Source organism: Diospyros lotus, chromosome 2 (assembly GCF_014633365.1).
Source record: "Diospyros lotus cultivar Yz01 chromosome 2, ASM1463336v1, whole genome shotgun sequence".
NCBI classification, from domain to species: Eukaryota; Viridiplantae; Streptophyta; class Magnoliopsida; order Ericales; family Ebenaceae; genus Diospyros; species Diospyros lotus.
In genome coordinates this window covers 31,954,768-31,976,373 of record NC_068339.1, presented here as the reverse complement: position 1 = coordinate 31,976,373, position 21,606 = coordinate 31,954,768, and the positions used below count along the sequence as shown (strand labels likewise).

Sequence of the window (21,606 nt, the reverse complement as noted above, 5' to 3'; positions counted from 1 at the left end):
TCGTGAAAACACCGACACCAGCGAGCGGTGTGATTACCCCCGCATGTTTGGGCACATGGCCGAAGAGTGCGACGCCCTGAAAGACCAGATAGAGTGACTGGTTAGGGAGGGTTACCTCCGCTAATACGTCTACCTACCTAACTGGAGGTGATCCCCCAGGGCTACCTGGGAAGGTAGAGGAGTCGCAGCCCTTAAAGGCGGCACCAAGCAGGTGACAGACGAAACGCCGGGCCACCTCCCAAAAACTAGGTAACCGAGGTTATTGACACCATCTTTGGAGGCTTCGCAGGCGGAGAAGAGTCCAGCTTGGCAAGAAATCGACATCTTCGAGCGATAATGTCAATAAATAACGTCGAAAAAAGACTAAGGAGAATTCCCCGTCACCCCGGGATCTCCTTTACCGAGAAGGACTTTGAAGGTATTGATAAAAACCTCAAAGATCCATGGTGATCTCGGTCGTCACCGCCAACTTCTTGGTTAAGAAAGTCCTTGTGGATCAGGGTAGCTCGACTGACCTGATGTACTTGTCAACCTTAAAGAAGATGAGAATCCCCGAATGAGAACTAAGACCATTCTATGGAAATCTAATTGGTTTTTCAGCGGAACAGGTAGGAGTCAAGGGCTATATCGACTTGCTAACTTCATTCGGGACAACCTCCATCTTCAAGACAATCTGCATCCGATACTTAGTCATCAATTGCCAAACACCATACAACGTGCTGCTTAGCTGCCCTTCACTTAACAAGCTAGGCGCAGTAGTGTCTACTCCCTATCTAGCCATGAAATTCTCGGTAATAGACACTAAGGTTGGAACCATTCACGCCGACTAAAAAGAGGCTCGACAATGCTACCACAATAGTCTCAGAATTCGAAGCCTAGGGCCTAGTAAGGATAGTAAGGGAAGCGACACTCCCGGGAACGATGATCAAGTGACAAGGACAAATAACCATGCCCTGCACCCTAGCATGCACATGACGGAGCTAGATCGAAAACGCAAACCATTAGATAGCCATCCCCAACTCTTAGAAGAACTCCATCCTAAGGCCTAAGCCCCTGCCCAGAACAGATCGTCCGGGACATACAAGCCTCACCAAATCGCTAACAGCATCAGCGGCGGAGCTCACTACTTGGCCAAACCCACAAGGAAACCTCTGCCGAGATCATAGAACGCGGCACATGCACGAACATACTGTAGCTAAGCAACCATTTTTTTCAGGGATTCGCTATTAAAATACGCTTCATTTAATCAAAGACAGTTGCTTACACTTATTACTTATTATGTCTTTACTCGAGTACAAACCCAAGTTCTTTTTATGGAAGTCCTTAGGATCCCTCGATATATCCTTGTCTTCCAATCGCCATCATATCACCACAACTTGCCTTGTATCAAACAGGCACAAGCAGACCCTGGGTCATTCCGGTCTCATTTAAACCACTCGATGCAAGACCAAGTTGTTCGCAATCCTGGCTCACCTGACAGCCACGCCAACAAAGACAAACGTTCAAACGAAACACTAGCAAAATCAACAAAAGTAGCGAGGTAATCCAAAATTTCGTATTTTACTAAATATTCAAACACAAGTGTTGATAGGCACGCAGGACCTCGAGCTAGACTCGGTCCTCCTTTAAACTGTGCTCGGGACCTATGCTGACATGGTTAATCCACCCTGCGCGAACCTCGGGCACAGCCCTGTCATTGCTCTAGGCGCCTCGAGCCTACCTCAGCCCTATCGAGCCACGCCTTGTATCAGACAGGGGCATAGGATCTTGAGCCAGATTCTGTCTTCCTTTAAACCGTGCTCGAGACCCAGACCAACATGGTTAGTTCGCTCAGCGTGGATCTCGAGCACAACCCTGTCATTGCTCTAGGCGCCTCGAGCCTGCTTCGGCCCTATCGAGCCACGCCTTGTATTAGACAGGCACACAAGACCTGGAGCCAAACTTGATCCTCCTATCTACCCGTGCTTGGGACCCAAAACGACATGGTTAGTCTGCCCCACGTGGACCTCGGGCACAACCCAGTCATTGCTCTAGGCGCCTCGAGGCCGCCTCGGCCTATCGAGCCACGTCTTGTATCAGACAGGCGCACATGACCTCGAGCCAGACTCAGTCCTCCTTTAAACTGTGCTCGGGACCTAGACCAACATGGTCAGTCCGCCTTGCGCGGATCTCGAGCACGACCCCGTCATTGCTCTAAGTGCCTCAAGGTCGCCTCAACCCTATCGAGACATGTCTTGTATCAGACAGGCGCACAGGACCTCGAGCCAGACTTGGTTCTCTTTTAAACTGTGCTTGGGGCCCAGACCGACATGGTTAATCCGCCTCGCGCGGACCTTGGGCATAGTCCCGTCATTGCTTTAGGCTCCTCGAGCCCATCTTGGCCTTATCGAGCCACGCCTTATATCAGACAAGTGCATAGGACCTCAAGCCAGACTCGGTCTTCCTTTAAACCGTGCTCAGGACCCAGACCGACATGGTTAGTCCTCCCCGCGTGGACCTTGGGCACAACCCCATCATTACTCTAGGCGCCTCGAGCCCGTGTCGGCCCTATCAAGCCACGCCTTGTAACAAATAGGCTCGCCGGACCTCAAGCTTTCCTTGGTCCGACCCCAAAGTTGTGCCTTGTAACAAACAGGCACGCCAAACCTTAAGCTTCCCTCGGTCTGACCCTAAAGTCTTGCCTTGTAACAAACAGGCATGTCGGACCTCGAGCTTCCCTCGGTCCGACCCCAAAATCATGCCTTGAGCTTCCCTTGATCCGACCCTAGAATATTTTACATCAAAACATAATAGGAAACAAGGTACCCAGAAAACACTTACATTTCGTTATAAAAATGTTTACATCTAATTACAAGCCCCATATCTATGATAATTTTACACTACACTTGCCTATCACACTACATTTGTCGCACGATACAAGTGCTTGGAGATCTAACAAAAGATAAGCAAACTGGTAAAGGAAGGTCAAGTAGTGGTTGCACTCCTCTAAATCGTCAGCAATCGCTTTACCCGTAACTCACCTAAAAAGGGTTGGACCCCTTTTGTACTTCTTAACATCCTGCCCTCAAAGGGGTTGGATTCTGCAGGCACCACCGCTGCTCCTGATGAAAATCTGAGGTGACCCGCTGCCTAGGTGGCCCCGACATTTCCAACTTTCAACCTTGGGACGGGCAGACAAATCCCCGACCCCCCAGCCAGATAATATCGATGTTAGTGGCTTAAGCCCTCGGACGGCAACACACGATATTTCCACTGAAGGTAAACTCAGAGAAAGCCACATCACCCATTTTAGACACAACATGTCTCACCCATCCTAGTATTGCCCTCGTCTCAACACACTTAACCACAGACCTCTCGCCCCCTGCCATACCACTCAGGAAACTACCATCCACAGGGTCACCAACAAATATGCCCCACTCAAATAACAAATTCCCACTGTAAAACACCGACCACATCTCTTTAGCCTCCCAGAATAAAGACGCAAGCAAGCGTGAATAGCATGGAGCGAAACCATTTCTCCTTTTATAAATGCAATCGCTTGACGGTCGGAAGCCCCTCATCGTCTCCCAAACATTAAATATGGTCAGTCTCCGAAAAACCGTGCCATTAATGCAGTCATAATCCTACCTAGGAAAATGAAAAACCAATCCTACCCTAACTAATCAATGCTCCGCCCCCCTTTCACGTGTTAACAGAAAAACCCAAAAGACAAAGCGTTTCATCAAAATAATACGTTCGACACTAGAAGTCGCCTCATCTATAACCTCAAAGCTTACGCTACGCATGCAGTTCCCACCTAAACCTTTGCCAGACCCAAAAAGCTAGCACCCTGGGTTCTGGGATTGGGCACCAACCATACCATCCAAATCAAGAGCCACCATGACCGCAATCAAGCATCCCGGCTCAAAAAAAAAAAAAAAAAAAGACACTCCATGCCAAAAAGAAACAAGGAAGGCGCCTCGCGAAAACAACAAGTAAAACATTCCAGCATGAATGGTAAAAGTCATAATACCATAAAACCAAACAAAATCACTGCCAAACCCTATACTACTACAACAAAAGAAAACTGTAAATCAGTCTAGCTCAGCTAGGGGTTCAGCATCATTGGCAGCACTTTTTCCCGTTCAGCCCACCTCGGGAGTCTCCCTCGAAGTCTCGGCCAACACCGGTTCGATCGGGTCCACGAGGTAGCCGCCCTCAACCCTCATCTACGGCTTGCAGGGCTGCAGGTCTAGGCTGGGGAACAAAGTCCGCACGTGTAGAAGAGCTTCCTCGTAGCCTTGCAGATACTCGTTCGTAGCCTCCAACACCAGAGTCCTACCAGCCTCCGCCATTAATTGCGTAACCCCAAGCGCCGTTCACAGACGAGCAACCTCCGTCCTTGAATCATGAAACGCAGCCATGGCATCCTCGTGCTGGCGGACAAGATGACTTATGACCTCGCGACAATGAGTCCGCGACGCCTCTGACTCCTCCAGTCAATGACGCAAGTTAGTCGTCTCCTTGGCAACCCTTTCCCTCGCCTTACCCTCTGCCGCCTCTTGGATATGCTCCACCTCCTCTTGATGGCGATTGCTTGAGGGTAGCGACCTCAAAGCGGAACCTAATCTCCACCGCCCGATACTCTGCCAAAACCCCCAGGACCCGATCCTCCACTCGGTAGTATGCCGCTTGATGGTCCACAAAGGCGGAGGACACACCCGCAGATGGCACCCTAGCGGATGACTCAGCCCCCCGGTGCCTCTCTAACGCTTCCCAGCCGGTGGTCGCTCTTCATCATTAGTAGTAGGAAGAGTGGGCTCGGCAACGGAAGATGTCAGACCAACGATGGGGAGAGTGGGGCTTGTTTCAGCGTCACCGCTAACGTCCCCTTGATGACCAATAGGGTTAACCTTTGACATCTTTCCGTTAAAGCAAGGAACTGCCTCTATCTGTGAGAGTGATTGGGAAAACAGCGTGCCTTTGGGAAAGAAACAGTGAGAAACGAAGAAACAAGGGGGCCCACCTTTTAAACTGTTTTGTAAGTCGCGTCCGAAAGAAAGCAAAACGCCATCAGACGTTTAGCAGAACGCTAGGGGCACGCCACATGTCATGCGCCTATGGAGCATTTCGCCGCATGATGTATGCCCCAAGGGAGCATTCCGCCAGCAGGGTCAGTCCCAATCTTGCAAGAATCGGAGCACAGCCATAGTTAAAACACCAGAGAGATACCCAAAGCTTCGCCGGGAAAGACGCAACCTCTCATTCCCAAACTCAGACAACATACATATGTAGGAGCTCGACCGTACTCCGAACGTGCCCCGGTAATACGGAACACCACTGACAGACACTCACGGTGGCTAGCCGCCCTTCGCACTTTGGCGATACCTAACTAACACCTTTCCCCCCAGATGAGCACCCTCGGATCTTGAAATCATGCGTGGCGTGGGCTAGCACGTTGGGTATATTACTCTGCTTACTTGTCTCGGGCCAACCTCAATACGATTCCAAGGTTACCACCCTAGCAAAAACAAAATCGGCTCGATCGACTACCTCGGTCCCACCTAATTCGACTATCCAAAACTGCCACACACAACAAAATTGATCAGGCTCCTATCTTCTAGCTCGAACGCTCGTTACTCGACCATCTGATCTAGGGGGCTGTGGATCGTCCGGGCCCAATGTTGGCCCTCTCTTGAGGCCCAATGTCGGTCTTCTTCTCAGGCCCAATCTGGTCTCCATTCTGGACCCAACCTTGGCCCTACGCCAACCTGCCACGGCATCTTTGCGATTCTCACTGGATATCCGCACGGCCGGCTTAGATCCAATTCTCATTAATAACGGATCCCATCCACATTAATGAGGGTCCTGTCGCCACCATGCTACCACCTGGGAACCTCCATCGGCATCGGGTAGCCAGTCCCATCACTTGTAAATGCACGACTCATGTATGTAGGAGGACGTCTCCTCATTCTATATCAATTAGCTCTCTTCAGAGCCATGGTATGTTTTGATCTCTAACCTACTGATATACCGTTTCCCCTTACTCTCTTACTTACTTGACCGTCGGAGTGCTTGCAGGTGTCAGCTGCTCCCCAAACGGACTCGTTGTCAGAGCCCTCGCCCCGCCTCCTATCGTTTTTTTTTTTTGTCAGGAAGGAACAAATGATATTTTAGAAAAATTAAAAAAAATCCACGAAAAGTAACCCTAAATATTAATAATAGTATAGATATAAATATAAATAGATAATAAAGGAATTTTATTTTATTCCCCTCCTATCCTGTTCTATTATAATAATGTTATTATTATTATTATAGCTGACAAATAAAAAACATTGCCATCCATCCATTTTCCAAAGGAGCGGGGGAGGAGGAGGCCGCGGTGTGTACAAGAGGTTTTGACTGAAGAAGAGGAGAGAGCAATAAGAATAGAAAACGCAGAAATGTTCCGAGAGTTTTCCCACAGATTTTGGATGCATAACGAATTCGGTGGCAGATTTGGAGAACTTGGATGGGCCGCCAATACCGTGGCGGTTCTTCTCCTTATCCTGGCATTTCAATTGGCTGTCAAAACTAGGTTCTGGTTAGGGTTCCAATCATCGTCATCCTCATCATCCTTCTTCCGCAATATCTGGTTCAGATCCATCTCCGTCGTGTCTCTTTTTACTCCTGCTACTGGTAATGACTCCAAGACTTCCGATTTTACCCGTTCTTCTTGCCCTTCTAAGTCTACTGAACCTCAAATTCGGTAATCTTCTTCTCTCTTTCTCCTCTTTTTTTTTTTTTTTTTAATTTCCTTTCTCTGGCTCGCTTCGATGCTTATATCAGTATATCTACCCAGGCTTAGGAATTTAGAAAGAGTGGAAGAAAATTTATTTGGGATTTTTAACGAGCCTTGGCTTAAAGGTTATTGGGCTAGTTATGATTGTTTATTGCAACTTGGTTTCTCCTACTTGGAATGAAATTCATTTGCAATTCCAAATTTTCGTGCTTGGAATGAAAGACAAAAAATTCATTTCAATTCTACAAATTCAATGCCACGGAATTGAACATAACTAAACCAAATTCTGTCAAAGTAGGTGGAATTTCCAAATGAATTCCACAAAACTCAAATAAACAATCTTTTTGGACAAAACTACGCTGGCCTTTTCTTTTTACCAAATGAAACTTCAATTCTAGATTTATTCCAATCATAAGTTTGTGGACTTCAATTGAGTTCCATATTTTAAATTGTGTTATGCCAAACATGAGAATTCATTTGCAAGAATTCTATGTAGAATTTCATTTATAAATGAATTCTACATTTCTAATTCATTCATTCCAAACACAGTGGTCTCAATGTGGAAATGCTCTTGCTGCATGAAAGATGCAACATACTAAGATATGAACGGTACTGATCAAAGATTGGATACTAGAAACTTTGGATTGCAACAAAGATTTATTGTGAGCTAACAGAACAGTAACAACAACAATCCAAACCTTAATCCCACTAGGGACTACTGGCTGCATGGATTTTAAGTTTCCAACCATCTTTATCCATATATATTTTTTGTAAGGTCATTAGATCTTATGTCTTGTTTTTACAGTTTTCTACTTCTTTTTTTTTTTTTTTTTTCCGTTTGTTTTCCTTTACTTGTTTTGCTACAGACTTCTTATATTCTATCCACTTGCCTCATAGTAAGTCTCTTGGTATCTTTTCTTTTTTGTACGTTCAAACCATTTTAATTGGATCTCATGCTTCTTTACTTTGAATAGGCACCATTCCAACTTTATTGCATAAACCATTTTCGTTTCTAAAAAGTTTTTACGATTGCATAAAATACTGGGCACATTTCTTTACTGTAGCCTATCAGCTCCCTAAGGGTCTGATGAGCAATTCTCGATCAATAGGTTGATCAAGAGAGAAAGAGAGGGAAATCGAGAGAGAAATTAGGGGGAAGAGATAGAAATGAAGGAGAAAGAGAGAATTTAGAGAATTTGTTATGGTTTTTCATATTTGCTTATGTGGGAAGGGATAAGCTATATATAGCTTGATCCCATCCTCTCCATGTGCGGGTAATCGCTTACAGAGCTGGGAATGTACAAGCTGCCAAAGCAGCAACAAACTTAATACAACTCCCTACAACATATTTTACTAATATACTACTTTTCCCTCCTATTACATTTAATTTCTATATCACCCCCTACCATGCGGTACATGACAATTACCCTTCCCTACAAAATTTTCTTGTCCTCAAGAAATGTGGAGGGGGCTTGCCACTCTAGGGAACTGCTTGAGGATGTCTGGAAGATATTCGCATGTATTATTATCCGAGTGGAGATTAGACCACTTGATGAGAACTTGAGGGATGGGAGCTCTGTGGCTGTAGATACCCTTCTGTCCAGTATAGCTATAGGTTTCTTTCTACTATCATTGGCATTAGGAAAAAAGCATAGGGTGGAGCTTGTTGGTTGTGCCCTTACTGACTTCTTGAGGAGTGAAACATGGAACACCGGGTGGATGTTTGAGCCTTTCAGTAGCTGTAGCAGGTAGGCTACATTCCCCACCTTTGCAGTGATGAGAAATGGTCCATAGAACCTTGGGTTTAACTTTGAACTGGGGTTCTATAGTAAAGCCTTTAGGTGTGTCATGAACCTGGGGTTAGCCTAGGATTGGATTGACAATCAAAAGTTATGATGGAATAGAATCAAGAACAGAACATTGGAGAGGAAGAAATGAACAGAAATGGGGGAAGGATGTACAGAGAAATAAGGGAGAGCAGTAGAGAGAAACAAGAGGGAGAATGGAGAGAATTGTAAAGAAAGAATTAGAGTTTCATTCATTTAATTCAAGCATAACCCCTCCCATCTGTTTACAACAGCCTTATATAGGCATAACAAACTTCTAACAACATTCCAACTCACTCATGTGCTCCTAACCAATTGCTATAATATCTCCTAACAATTATCATAAGCCTATTACTATATTACCCCTTTAATTCTCCTTGGGTCATGACAATTCTCCCCTCCTTAAAAGGTTTCTTGTCCCCAAGAAATTTATTATCATCTAGCTGTTGCTTCTTTATCCAATGCCCATCTTCACCCATTGGTTTATTCTTTACCTTTTCTTGTTCTTATATCTTATTTCCCTTGTCTCTTGCTTCCTCTTTTCTTTTTCCTCAACAGTAACATCATTATGACTTGCTGCAACACCAATTTCAATCGTCCAGCTCTTCCTTATTGCCGTTAAAAATAGTTCCAAATTTGCCGTCAGCCCTAAAACCCCATCCTTTTCAATTATGGACAGAATTTCAAACCTCTCTGTAGGTAAAAATCTGTACATTACCTCCAACTCTTCTAGATGCAATGTCACCTTTGCTTTGTCTTGTGTGCCCGTTGCCATCCCTTGTTCCTTCTTCTCAAGTACTTGGTGAAGAGGCTTTTCTGGCTCTTTCTTTTGCTGCTTCCAGAGATCAATAGCATCAAGTGTCTCAGCACTAGTAAGAGTGCTTGCGAGATTGCCAACTGATTGAGTGCCATTCTCCAATTCCTCTTCCTCACTCTCTTCTTCATCTCCTCTTCTTCCTCTTCTCTTTTTTCCTTAGAGTTGGACTAATCTTGTTGCAAAATCCCAAAAACATCACCATTGAGAACTTCTTTTCCAAAGGAATCAGTGTGTTCCCTTAATTCTCCTTTTGCCTTTGCTGCCCTATCAATTTGTTCATTATAGATTTCCTTTGGATAATGCCATTCACCTTTAATATCATTTCTGATGTTGTACTTCTCTTCTGGCTGCTCCATTTTTAGGAATTCCTCTTTGTTAAAACTCCCATGATAATCATTGAAGAATTCAGCTGGAAAGCTGTAATGATACTTCTTAGTTAGTATTATTGCAAACTCTTGTAATTGCTCATGTAACATATGGCTGAAATCCTTGCTCGTATCATGTATCACACTTCTTGTTTCCTTGTCAACTTGGCTGGACTCATTATCCAACTTTCGCCATGCTTGATTTTTCTGGCTAAATCGCTCCTGATTCTTGTTGTTGTCAGTTGAAATTGCAGCCTTCTTCTGTTGCCATTGAGGCTCCAATTGCCTCATGCTTCCACTGCTTCTCATGGATTCACGAGCAAAATTTCCCACTGAAAATGCGGCATTCTTCTGTTGCGATTGAGACTCTAATGTCCTCATGCGTATACTACTCCCCATGGCCTCACGAGCAAGACATCCCCCTGAAAATGCAGCATCCTTCTGCTACAATTGAGATTCTCTCGGCTTCATCTTGATGTCATCCTCCATTAGAATTCAAATAGCTAGTGGAATCGCTGGTCAAGGATCAGCTCTGGCTGATTCTACTGAGGATCGAGCAGTTGCTATTATCCGTTGGAATTGAGAAATGATCTTTGCCGATGCTTATAAACTCGCTACCCAGTCAAACCTGATTTAGGCAGAGAATCATTCGCACATTACAACAACTTGATTGGCCTTCCAGAGTCGCCTAGGGCTACCAATTCCCCTGATCCACCTGCTGCAATAATTCCCTATACTTGCTGGAATCTCTGTTATACTCGCCTGGCCTGCTCACCTTCAAAGTCGACTAAAATTTCTAGCTAGTTGCTCTGTTATAGTCATTGCAAGTCGCCTTATGGAATGGCTTTACCGTTCAATCGAAAAATCTTTGTTGGGAGTTAACAACAAAGTAGTATCCTTCCACCGTCGGAATTTTGCCAGATCATTGGAATTCACCAATGGAATCGCCTCATTTGATTAATTGTGATGCAACCAATGGAATTCTCTGGAATTGAGAATCGATGGTTGAAATAAACTATGAATTGGTTACCAAATCTGCTGAAATTGCTTCACCCTTCCACTTCGAGCAGCAAACGACTCGATCCAACCCGCAGAGAATTGTTAGCTCTGCTGTAAACTTTCGAGAATCCAATTAACTCTGTTGAAGTAGCTGCATTGAATCGCCAAAATCTCCTGTGGAATTAGCTTCGCTTTATTGCGGCTATGTTTCGCCCATCCGCTTCAACTGCGCCACTTTGATCTGCCTTTAATTTTAGAATTGCAACTGCAGCGACTCGGAAAAATAGCAGCAAATCAACCTGCTGCTTCGGAATTCAATAGTTGAGGCTTCTGCTTTTCTTCCACAACTGAGGTTGCCTTCTTTGATCGAACAACACTTCCGAATTTTTCAAGCCAAGAGCCACTCCTCTGTTGGACTAACTGGAACCGAATTCATTGAATTCAGTTCGCTCCACCTAACGTTCACACTTACTGTCATTGATTGACTCAATTGTTCAATTAATTCTACTGCTGCTTCTGGTTTCCGTAGTCGTCTTCAAAGTCCGATAACCAATCCTCCTTGCGTTGGACAGTAGCCATCAATTCCTATCATAAATTAACCAATAAGAAAAATCGCCAAGGAACGATGCTTTGATACTAATTTATCATGTACCTAGGGTTTAGCCTAGGATTGGATTGACAATCAAAGGATATGATGGAATAGAATCAAGAACAGAACATTGGAGAGGAAGAAATGGACATAAGTGGGGGAAGGATGTAGAGAGAAACAAGAGGAAGAATGGAGAGAATTGTAGAGAGAGAATTAGAGTTTCATTTATTTAATTCAAGCATAACCCCTTCCATCTGTTTACAACAGTCTTATATAGGCATAAGAGACTCCTAACAACATTCCAACTCACCCATGTGCTCCTAACCAATTGCTATAATATCTCTTAACAATTATCATAAGCCTATTACTATATTACCCCTTTAATTCTTCTTGGGTCATGACAAGGTGACCCAGCTTAAGCTTCAAATACACGACCTCACCTACTTGAAATTCCCTTTCACTCTTTCTCTTGTTTGCAAACTGCTTCATACGGTTATGGGAATTAGCTAATTCATTCTTAAGCACCTGTAAGGCCTGCTGCCTTTGTTGAAGGTAAGCATCTAGAGCTGCCATTGTAGAAGAGTCTCCCAAGGCTGGTAGTAGTGGCGGCTTGTAACCGTAAAGGGCTTCAAAGGGAGACCTTTTTATAGAGCTGTGGTGGTTGGAGTTGTACCACCACTGGGCCATGAGAAGTCATTTGTGCCACATTCTTAGTTTGTAGGAAACAAGAACACCTTAAATACATCTCCAAACATTGATTAACCCCTTCGATTTGGCCATCCGATTTAGGGTGGTAAGCAGTAGACATATTGAGCTTAACTCCTAACAATCCCAACAACTCCTTCCATAGCAAACTAGTGAAAATTTTGTCTCGATTGGATACTGTAGCCTTAGGTGCCCCATGTAATTTTACTACCTGATCCAAGAATACCTTTGCTACTTCCTGAGCAGTGTAGGGATGAATCAAGCCAATGAAATGGTTGTACTTGGTGAATCTATCCACCACAACCATGATGCAATCTCTCCTTTTTGACTTGGGAAGTCCCTCAATGAAGTCCATTGAGATACACTCCCATGGTCCCCTAGGAGTATCCAAAGGCTGTAATAGCCCTAGTGTAACTACATTTTTTGACTTGCATCTCCTGCAAGTATCACATCTCAATACAAAGTCCATGACGTACCTCTTTAACCCTGGTCATTGGAACAATTGTTTGACCTTGTGATGGGTGTTCACAATGCCTGAATGTCCCCTTATAGGAGAAGCATGTAGTGCCCGAATGTTCCCCTATTACCAACTTCCCTTGATACTGCATTAAGTCATTGATTAAAGTGTACCCTAGTCTTGATGTTGGATCTACCACCAATTGTTGGAGAAGCTCCTTGGTCTTTCCATCTGCTTCATAATTGGTAACCACCTCCTGGCACCAATCTGGGATGATGGTTGGATTGCAGCAACACTCCCTTTTTCATAACACCTAGATAGAGCATCTGCTGCTAGGTTTTCCTCTCCTGTATTGGATTACATAATCCAATCCCATTAGCTTAGTCATTCCTTTCTATTGCAATTGTGTGTGCAACTTCTACTGTAACAGGAATTTTAGACTCTCGTGGTCTATTTTAATCACAAATCTTCCCCTTTCTAGATAATGTTACCATTTATCCATTGCCATCAGCACTGTCAATAGCTCATTTTCATAGATGCTTAGTCCAAGATGTCTAAGGGCTAAGGCTTGGCTGAAGAAAGCTAATGGTCTACCTTCTTGAACCAACACAACCCCAATACCATTAGCACTCGCATTTGTCTCAAGAATGAATGGCTTGTTGAAGTCTAGCAGGTCTAGGGTTGGCACCTCACTCATGGCCTGCTTGAGCTTACAGAAGGCCTCTTCAGCCTTGGAATCCTACTGAAACCCATCCTTCTTTAGTAGATCAGTGAGAGGATCGCTAATGACACCATATCCTTTAACAAACTGACAGTAGTAACCGGTTAATCCCAAAAATCCCCTCAACCCCTTAACTTTGTGAGGCCTAGGCAAAGCAACTGTTACAACCCTCGGGTATAACTCACCCTCAAAAGCTAGCTGTTAAGGGGAGAGTGGTCAAGAGGTTATAAACCCCACACCAGGAGCCTAAACTTCAATGTAGGACAAGTCTCATACTCTACAGTGGACCATAACATCAACCATTGCTGCCACCTTGCTAGGGTCAGTACTTACCCTTGCATTGGATATAATATGCCCTAAATATTCAACTTGCTTTTGTGCAAAGGAACATTTCGACTCCTTAACATACAATTTATTGAATCTAAGGACCTTAAAGGTGGTTTTCAAGTGATTTAGGTGTTAGGCAAAAGAGGGGCTGTAAATTAGGATATCATCAAAAAATACTAGGATAAATTTGCGTAGATATGGCTAAAAAATCTGGCTCATCAATGCTTGAAAGGAAGCTGGGGCATTGGTGAGGCTAAAGGGCATTACTATGAACTCGTTATGCCCTTGGTGGGTTTTGAAGTCTATCTTAGGAATGTCTTCAGGTCTCATCTTAATTTGATAATAACCTGATCTGAGGTCGAGTTTAGTGAAAACAGAGGCATTTAAGCTCATCAAGCAAATATTCTACAATTGGTATGGGAAACTTGTCCTTGATGGTCATGGCATTTAGTTGACGATAGTCAACACAAAATCTCCATGAATCATCTCTCTTTTTGACAAGCAACACGGGTGATGCAATGGGCTATGTCTTGGTTGGATGATGGACTTTTGTAACATATCCTTAATGAGCCTTTCAATTTCGGTTTTCTGTCTACGTGGGCAATTGGTAAGATCTTAAATTAATAGGCTCTGTAATTGGTTTAAGGTTAATGGTGTGATCATAGGGTCTTTTGGGTGGTAGGGAATTTGGTTTAGAAAAGAGGTCCCATGTTAAGAGAGTTGATTTCCTGTACCTGCCATGGATCTTGTGAGTTGCTACTCACAGTTACTACCAACTCCTCTTCTTGCTCCAATCTCTCGAGTGGGTTCCATGGCATGGATGGAAAATAGCTGTGCCACTTGGGAGAATTTGCTCTTGAGCATCCTCTGCAACCTCTTTCCCGAAATCATTTTGCACACCCTTGATTCATGGTTGCCTGTTAGAGTCCTTCTCCTTCCATCTTTCTCAAAGCTCACCTCCATTTTGCTTAAATTGAAGCTAATAGGGCTGACCCCTTTCATCTAGTCTACCCCAAGCACTACATCAACCCCCCCCCCCCCCCCCAACCCAAACTTTTGTAGCCTCAAGTTAGCCACAAATTCTTCTCCGTTCATCTCCCAACAGAACCCCAAACAAGATGACTGACTCAAGACCTTGTTACCATTGGCTACTGTCACTAAAAGAGGGTGAGAATTGGAGACTCACACTCTAACTACTTTGCCATGGCTTCATCCAAGAAGCTATGGGTACTCCCACTATTGATGAGTACCACCAATGGAACATTATGGGCTCTCCCTTCCACCTTAATGATCTTACTGTTGGCCAAACCCTTTAGTGAGTGCAAAGAAATCTCCCCTTTATCCTCTTCCTCAACTGTAGGGGTTTCTCCCCCTTCTTATTCTTCATCTTCTTCTACTTCCAATAACAATAGTTGTTGCTTGCACTTGTGCCCCACAAAGTATTTATCTTTGCACTTATAGTAGAGGCCTGCTTGGCGCCTTTGTTTCATCAACCTGTAATGAAACCTTAGGAACAGAGAACAAACAGGACACGAGGAGAAGAAGAATACCTTGAGAGAACGTATTAAGAATCAAGAATGAAAGATAAGATTACAAGATCAGTGAGCTATTATATATACAGCTCATAACATAACAGAAAAGTATCGCCTCACAACTTAAGTACTAATGCAAAAGCTATCGGCTACCAACTAACAATAACAACTAAAACACATAGTCAAATGTAATACAACAATACAACATCCATAACAATCATAACAAGACATTAGGTGCTTCCACACTCCTCTTCAAGTTGGACTTCGTAGGCATTAGGATTTTGGTCTTGACTGGTGCTGTCAGTGCTTCCACACGCCCCTTCAAATTAGACTCCACAAATGTCAAAGTAGTTGTAGAGGAACTGGTACACACAAGGGACATCCGAATACCAAGCTTAGCACATAGGAACTCAAATCAAGCCTTAGGTAGCCCCTTGGTGAGAATGTCAGCCACTTGATTGGAGGTAGGAACATATCTAATTTCCACATCACCCTTTTCAAGCACAAAGTGAACATCAATCTCCACATGTTTAGTTTTGAAATGGAAAACCGGATTTTGCCATGCTCTTGGCAGCAAGATTATGACTCCAAACAATTGGAGTAAACAAACAAGGATACCCCAGCTCAGAGAATAGAGATTTCATCCACATGAGTTCAGTTACTCCAAGGGCAACAATCTGATATTCTGCCTAACCAACTGAGCAAGCAACAACCGACTGCTTCTTGGATCCCCAAACAATAAGATTTCGACCAAAGTAGATACAGAACCCACTGGTGGAGCGCCTAGTGACCTTGCAGCCAGCATGGTCGGTGTCAGTGAACATTGCTAGAGTCAAGTCATCTAGTGAAGGTGTAAAAACCAGCCCCATATCAATAGTACCTTGGCGGTAATGCAATAGCCTTTGCAAGCCAACTAGTGTTGGGTCTTAGGATTAGACAAAAGCTGGCTCAATTTATTGACTGTAAAGGCTATGTCTGGGCGTGTGTATGTAGGATATTGTAGTGAGCCAACTAAAGTCTGATATAGGGAAGGATTAGGAAAGGACTCCCCATCATCAGTTAATGAAACACCAGTAGCCATAGGGGTGCTGCACGGCTTGCAATCTGGCATGGCAGTCTTCTTCAACAGATCAACCACATATTTGGAGTGAGTGAGATACAAACCACTAGTATCTCTATAGGCTTCAAATCCTAGGAAATAATTCACTGAGCCTAGGGTCTTAAGAGTAAATTGAGTGTCCAAATTACGAATACAAGAGTTAAAGAGCCGTGGAATCCGAGCATGCGAGGAGGATATCATCAACATAAACTAGAACAATAAACACATAACTGGTTGTCCATTTAATAAACAAGGAGGCATCAGAAGTAGATCTCACGAAACCCCAATTTTGTAAGGTTGTTCTCAACTTAGAGTACCAGGCCCTGGGGGCTTGCTTGAGCCCATAAAGAGACTTATTTAGCCGACATATATGATGAGGAAACTACTGATCGATAAAGCCCTCAAGCTGAGCCATGTACACTGTTTCAGTTAGGTCCCCATTAAGAAAGACATTATTTACATCCACCTGTTGAATGTTCCAACCATAGGTAACGACCAAAGAGAATAGGACACGAATTGTGGGTGCCTTTATCACTGGATTGAAGGTTTCTTCATAGTCCACACCAGGGGTTTGATGAAACCCCTTGGCCACCAACCGAGCCTTATATTTTAGGATAGAGCCATCAACATTATATTTAACTCGGTAGACCCACTTGCAGCCTACTAAATTCATGTGTGATGAAAAGGGAACCAAGGTCTAAGTATGATTCCATTGCACGGTAGTGAACTTCTCCTCCATGGCCTTAACCCATCGTGAATCTATGAATGCCTCATGAACTGAGCTAGGTTCTAGGTTACTTACTAGGACATGAGGGGAAGAGGTCACAAGTTGTTTGGCCTTTAATCGGGTAAGCTTAGGATGGATAGAAGGAGCTGGGGCAGCTTTAGGCTTAGGAAGGTTGGAAACAGGACCAGAGGAAGGAATAAACAAAGATGGGACTGAAGAAGGTGGAGATGTAGGCGTGGTTGAAGGGTTTGAAGAAATTGACTGAGAGTCAGTCAATGTTGGAGCTACAGAAGGTTGTACTGTCTGAGGATGCTTTGAAGAAGAAGAAGCAGAAACCACAGAGTGAAGAAAACCAGTAGAAGAACCCAAGGAAGGACATAGAGACTTAGACATGGTAGGAGTAGGAAACAAGAGAGGAAATGGAAAGTTATTAGCATTGAACTTCACATGACGAGATACATACACTCTCCTTGGTGGATGCAAACACTTGTAGCCAGCTTGGGTATAACCAATGAAAACACACTAGGTAGAATGAAAGGCAAATTTGTGCTTGTTGTAAGGATGAAGGTAAGGAAAGCAAGCACAGCTAAAGGGTTGCGGGGTCTGATAGTTAGGTGTCTTGTGATAGAGTAATTCAAAAGGAATTGAAAACTTAATTTATGCAACTAGTAGCAGATTTATCAAGTGAACAGAAGTATGAAAGGCTTCTACCCAGAATTTCAAGGGCATTTGGACATGAGACAACAAGGTTAATCCCATCTCTGTCACGTGTCTATGTTTTCACTCGACCACACCATTTTATTGATGAGTATGGTGTCACGGCCGTCCCTCAGGAGTAGCATTTTTAATTTTCCTTGCAGTGTAATTTCTCTGTTTTACTTTCTACTTCTGGGTTTTATTGTAATTTCTAGTACCAAGTTTGTTAGCTAAAGATTCTCCACGTGGGAGAGGCCGAATAAGACAAAACTTATGGTTACAGCCGTTGGGGGGAGAGGATCCCCCGCGGACGCGGCCTTCCCGCTATATCAGCAGTGAGGCTGCCGTGAGAAGGTATCGAATATGAATATTACATTCTGTTTTCCATCTATCTTCTAGCTTTACTCTCTCTCAGATCTCTCTCTCTATTTCTCTAACTCTCCCCCTCCAAATTCTCTGTTCTCAACGCTGGCATTTCTCCTTAATACTTGTGTCAAAGGAGTTTCCCTATTGTCACCTACGGCCGTGACATATGGGGGCAGGTAAACCTAGGTTGAATGTCGTTAGCATGAAGATAAGGTAGGAAGGCTTTAAATTCACCCCCATTGTCTGTTTGTAGGGCTCTAAGCTTAGACTAAAATTGAATTTTAGCAAATTTATGAAAGGTAGTGAAAATAGATAGGGCATTAGATTTGAGTTTTAAGGGATAAATCCAAGTATATCTAGTGTATGCATCCACAAAGATGATGTAGTGCCTAAACCCTTGAACAAAAATAATAGGTGCAGGACCCCAAAGATTAAAATAAACCAATTCTAATGGTGTAGTAACTGTGATATCATGACTGGAGAAAGGAAGTTGGCTAAGTTTGCCAATCTTACAAGAATCACAAAAGACCAAATCAGAAGAAGAACATGATACACCAATTTTATTCAACACACGATTGAGGATAGGGAAAGAAGGATGGCCCAATTTATTATGCCATTCCTAACAAACATTGGTGCTTTGAGCAACGTTTACAACATTGGACAGCTCATAACTAAATGAGTTATATTTATTACATGTTTTTCTAGTATTACATGTACTGAAAGCAAACATAGCAGAAGAAACAGGTAAGGATGCTAGAGGTTGGGCTGAAACACTGTTAGCAGCAGGCCAAGATGCTGGTAGTAGCTGATAGAGCCCATCTTTAAGGTGTCTCCAGAACAACACTTGTCCTTAATCAAGCAAACATCCGAGTGAAATTCAGCCACAGTATTATGGTCTCGAGTTAATTGAGAGACACTAAGTAAATTTTTCTTCATACTAGGTACATGGAGAACATTAGGAATGGAAAGAAAGGTAGTAGGTTTAAGATGAGTACATAAACGACTAGTACCAACATGATGTTAGAGTTATGCCCCACAAGCCAATCATGTTTTATGTAATTGATCATATTTTTCATTAGGATTCTTTATTTTCAATCAATTATTACTGCAAGGCATTTTGTTTTTATTTGTCATTGATGGTTGTCGTCATTATTTATTGCAATCCATAATTGACAAGGTCCATAGATCAAATAGGATCGTGGAATATGGTCGTGCATAGAGATGACGATCATGAAACATATTCCTTACTAGCCTTGATCTTAAATGTTCCTAGTCATAGAGTTATTAGGATTGGATACTAATAACTCGGATAGACTAGCACATATGATGCATGCTCAATCAGGAGAATGTCTTGTTTTATGGGCATTGGTGTGAGGACACTAGTGCATATATGTGGGTGCTTATTATAAGAATAAGTACACTGAACTGACTCGCTACAGAATTCTTAATGGTAATTGTTTAATGTCGAATTGGAATTCCTGTGTTGCAATAGTGCAAATTGGTCCTTAGACTTGAGACATCATGGTAGTCTTATATTTGACTAGTTACGCTTTGGTGCTTTTTTGGATTCTAATGGAGTCATTGACAAATTATCACTAGGCGTGACTTTATCACATATGAAGGTTTGTGAATGTCGAAATAGGATTCATCGTTTATCATCAAGATGAGAGGATGTCCTATGTATTTCGATGATTTCATGACTGAGGAAATCCTTGGCCAAGGTGAGGTAGAAATCAAAAAGTGTTTTGATTTCACCTATCAAGTCATGAATCTGGAATGGATACATAGTTATTGAATGATTAGGGTTTCGTCATAAAACTGTTGGAATCCAACCGATAGAAAGGATTTCCAATGGATAAACTGAATTGAATTACTCTTCAAAGTTGGAATTACAGAAATTAAAGGCAAATACAGCAGCAACTGGGCATTCGAGAGGCCCAAAACTCTCCTACAATTTCCCCAAATTCTTCACACCCTCTACCTCTCTTCCTACCCCTTTTATATGTTGTTATTCTCTTCTCTCTCCTGCATAACCGTATTTGGTTATGCAGGCCAGGCGTGTCTGCTGGTTTGTTACACAAACCAGCCAATTGTCTATCCTATCCCTTGCGCACATGCTGGCCGAAGCTTCCTCCAGCTGTGCTTCCAACTTCCTTCAGCTGTTTGTGACACCTAGAGTAAGTATGCAAAACCGGGGGCCTAACATTACTCCCTCCCCCAACTTTCACCTTGTCCTCAAGGTGAAAACCTGGAAACTGCTGTTGAATGAGGTTGAAAGGCTCCCAAGTGGCTTCCAATGGTGGCAACCCTTTCCATTGCAGTAGAACGTCCAAACCTCCCACATTACTTCCTCTGCCTGGTCTGACTCCCAACACTGCCTCTGGTTCAACCAACATCTCCAGCTCTGCACTTAACTGATTGGGAATATCTACCGCAGCTTGCAATACCCCCTTGGCTTCTCGCAGCTGAGATACATGGAATACGGGGTGAATGCTGCAAGATGAAGGTAACTTTAACCTGTAAGCCACAGGTCCAACCTCCCTCTCCACCTCAAACGGACCATAAAATCTAGGAGCCAATTTCTCATTAGTACGCCCAGCCAATGACTTTCGACGATAGGGAATTAGTTTTAGGTAAACTAAGTCTCCTACATCAAACTTCACTGCTCTTCTCTTCATATCAGCCCCCTTCTTCATGATAGCTTGAGCTCTTTGTAGCTGTGCTTTCAGTGCTTCCAGAATGTGGTCTCTCTCGACAAGCTGCTGTTCCACAACTGAAACTGGTGTGGAGCCCCTTTCAACTTTAAGTATGGCTGGCGGTTCACGCCCATAGACGGCCTGGAAAGGTGTGGTTCTAGAGGCTGTGTGGTATGAAGTATTGTACCACAATTCCGCCCATGGCAGCCACACAAACCAAGATTTAGGCTTGGAAGAAGCAAAGCAACGAAGGTACGTCTCCAATGTCCTATTCAGCACCTCCGTTTGACCATCTGTTTGTGGATGGTAAGCTGTACTGCGTAGAAGCCTGGTGCCTTGGAGACGAAACAGTTCCTCCCAGAATTTGCTCATGAAGATCTTGTCCCGATCAGATACAATGGACCGTGGTAGACCATGAAGCCTTACAATCTCCTTGACGAAGACTCCTGCCACTTCTCCAGCCGAATACGGGTGTTTCAGCCCAACAAAATGGCCATACTTGCTAAGTCTATCAACCACCACTAAAATCGAATCTATTTTTCCTGACCTGGGTAAGCCTTCGATAAAATCCATTGCAAGGTCTTCCCAAATTTGATTTGGTATCGGTAGGGGTTGCAAAAGCCTCCCTGGCTTGAGTGCTAAGGCTTTGTTTTGCTGGCAAATCGCACAGTGGCTTACATACCTGTGAATGTCCCTCTTCATCCCCGGCCAATATACACTTACCGCGATCCTCTTGTAAGTCTTCAAGAATCCCGAGTGCCCCCCAACATTCCCATCATGACCCTCATGTAAGAGCAATGGGATGAGAGAAGAACCCTTCGGTAGATATAGCCTCCCCTTGCAGAAGAGAAAACCATCCACCAACTGAAAATGGGGTTTGGAAGTTGGATCCCGCTGGAGATCCTTGACCACCTTTTGCAGTCC

At 43.6% G+C, this 21,606-nt stretch overlaps 1 protein-coding gene across 2 annotated transcripts in view; it reads left to right on the top strand.

The window, feature by feature from the left end:
* Positions 1-6,324: 6,324 nt before the first annotated feature.
* Positions 6,325-21,606, top strand: part of LOC127794228 (uncharacterized) — a 55,351-nt gene continuing 40,069 nt past the window's right edge. For both annotated transcript variants that reach the window (XM_052325174.1, XM_052325173.1), the window contains exon 1: positions 6,325-6,727. In XM_052325174.1, the coding sequence (XP_052181134.1) occupies positions 6,423-6,727 (305 nt within the window). In that variant the 5' untranslated portion in view covers positions 6,325-6,422. The remainder of the gene's footprint in view (positions 6,728-21,606) is intronic.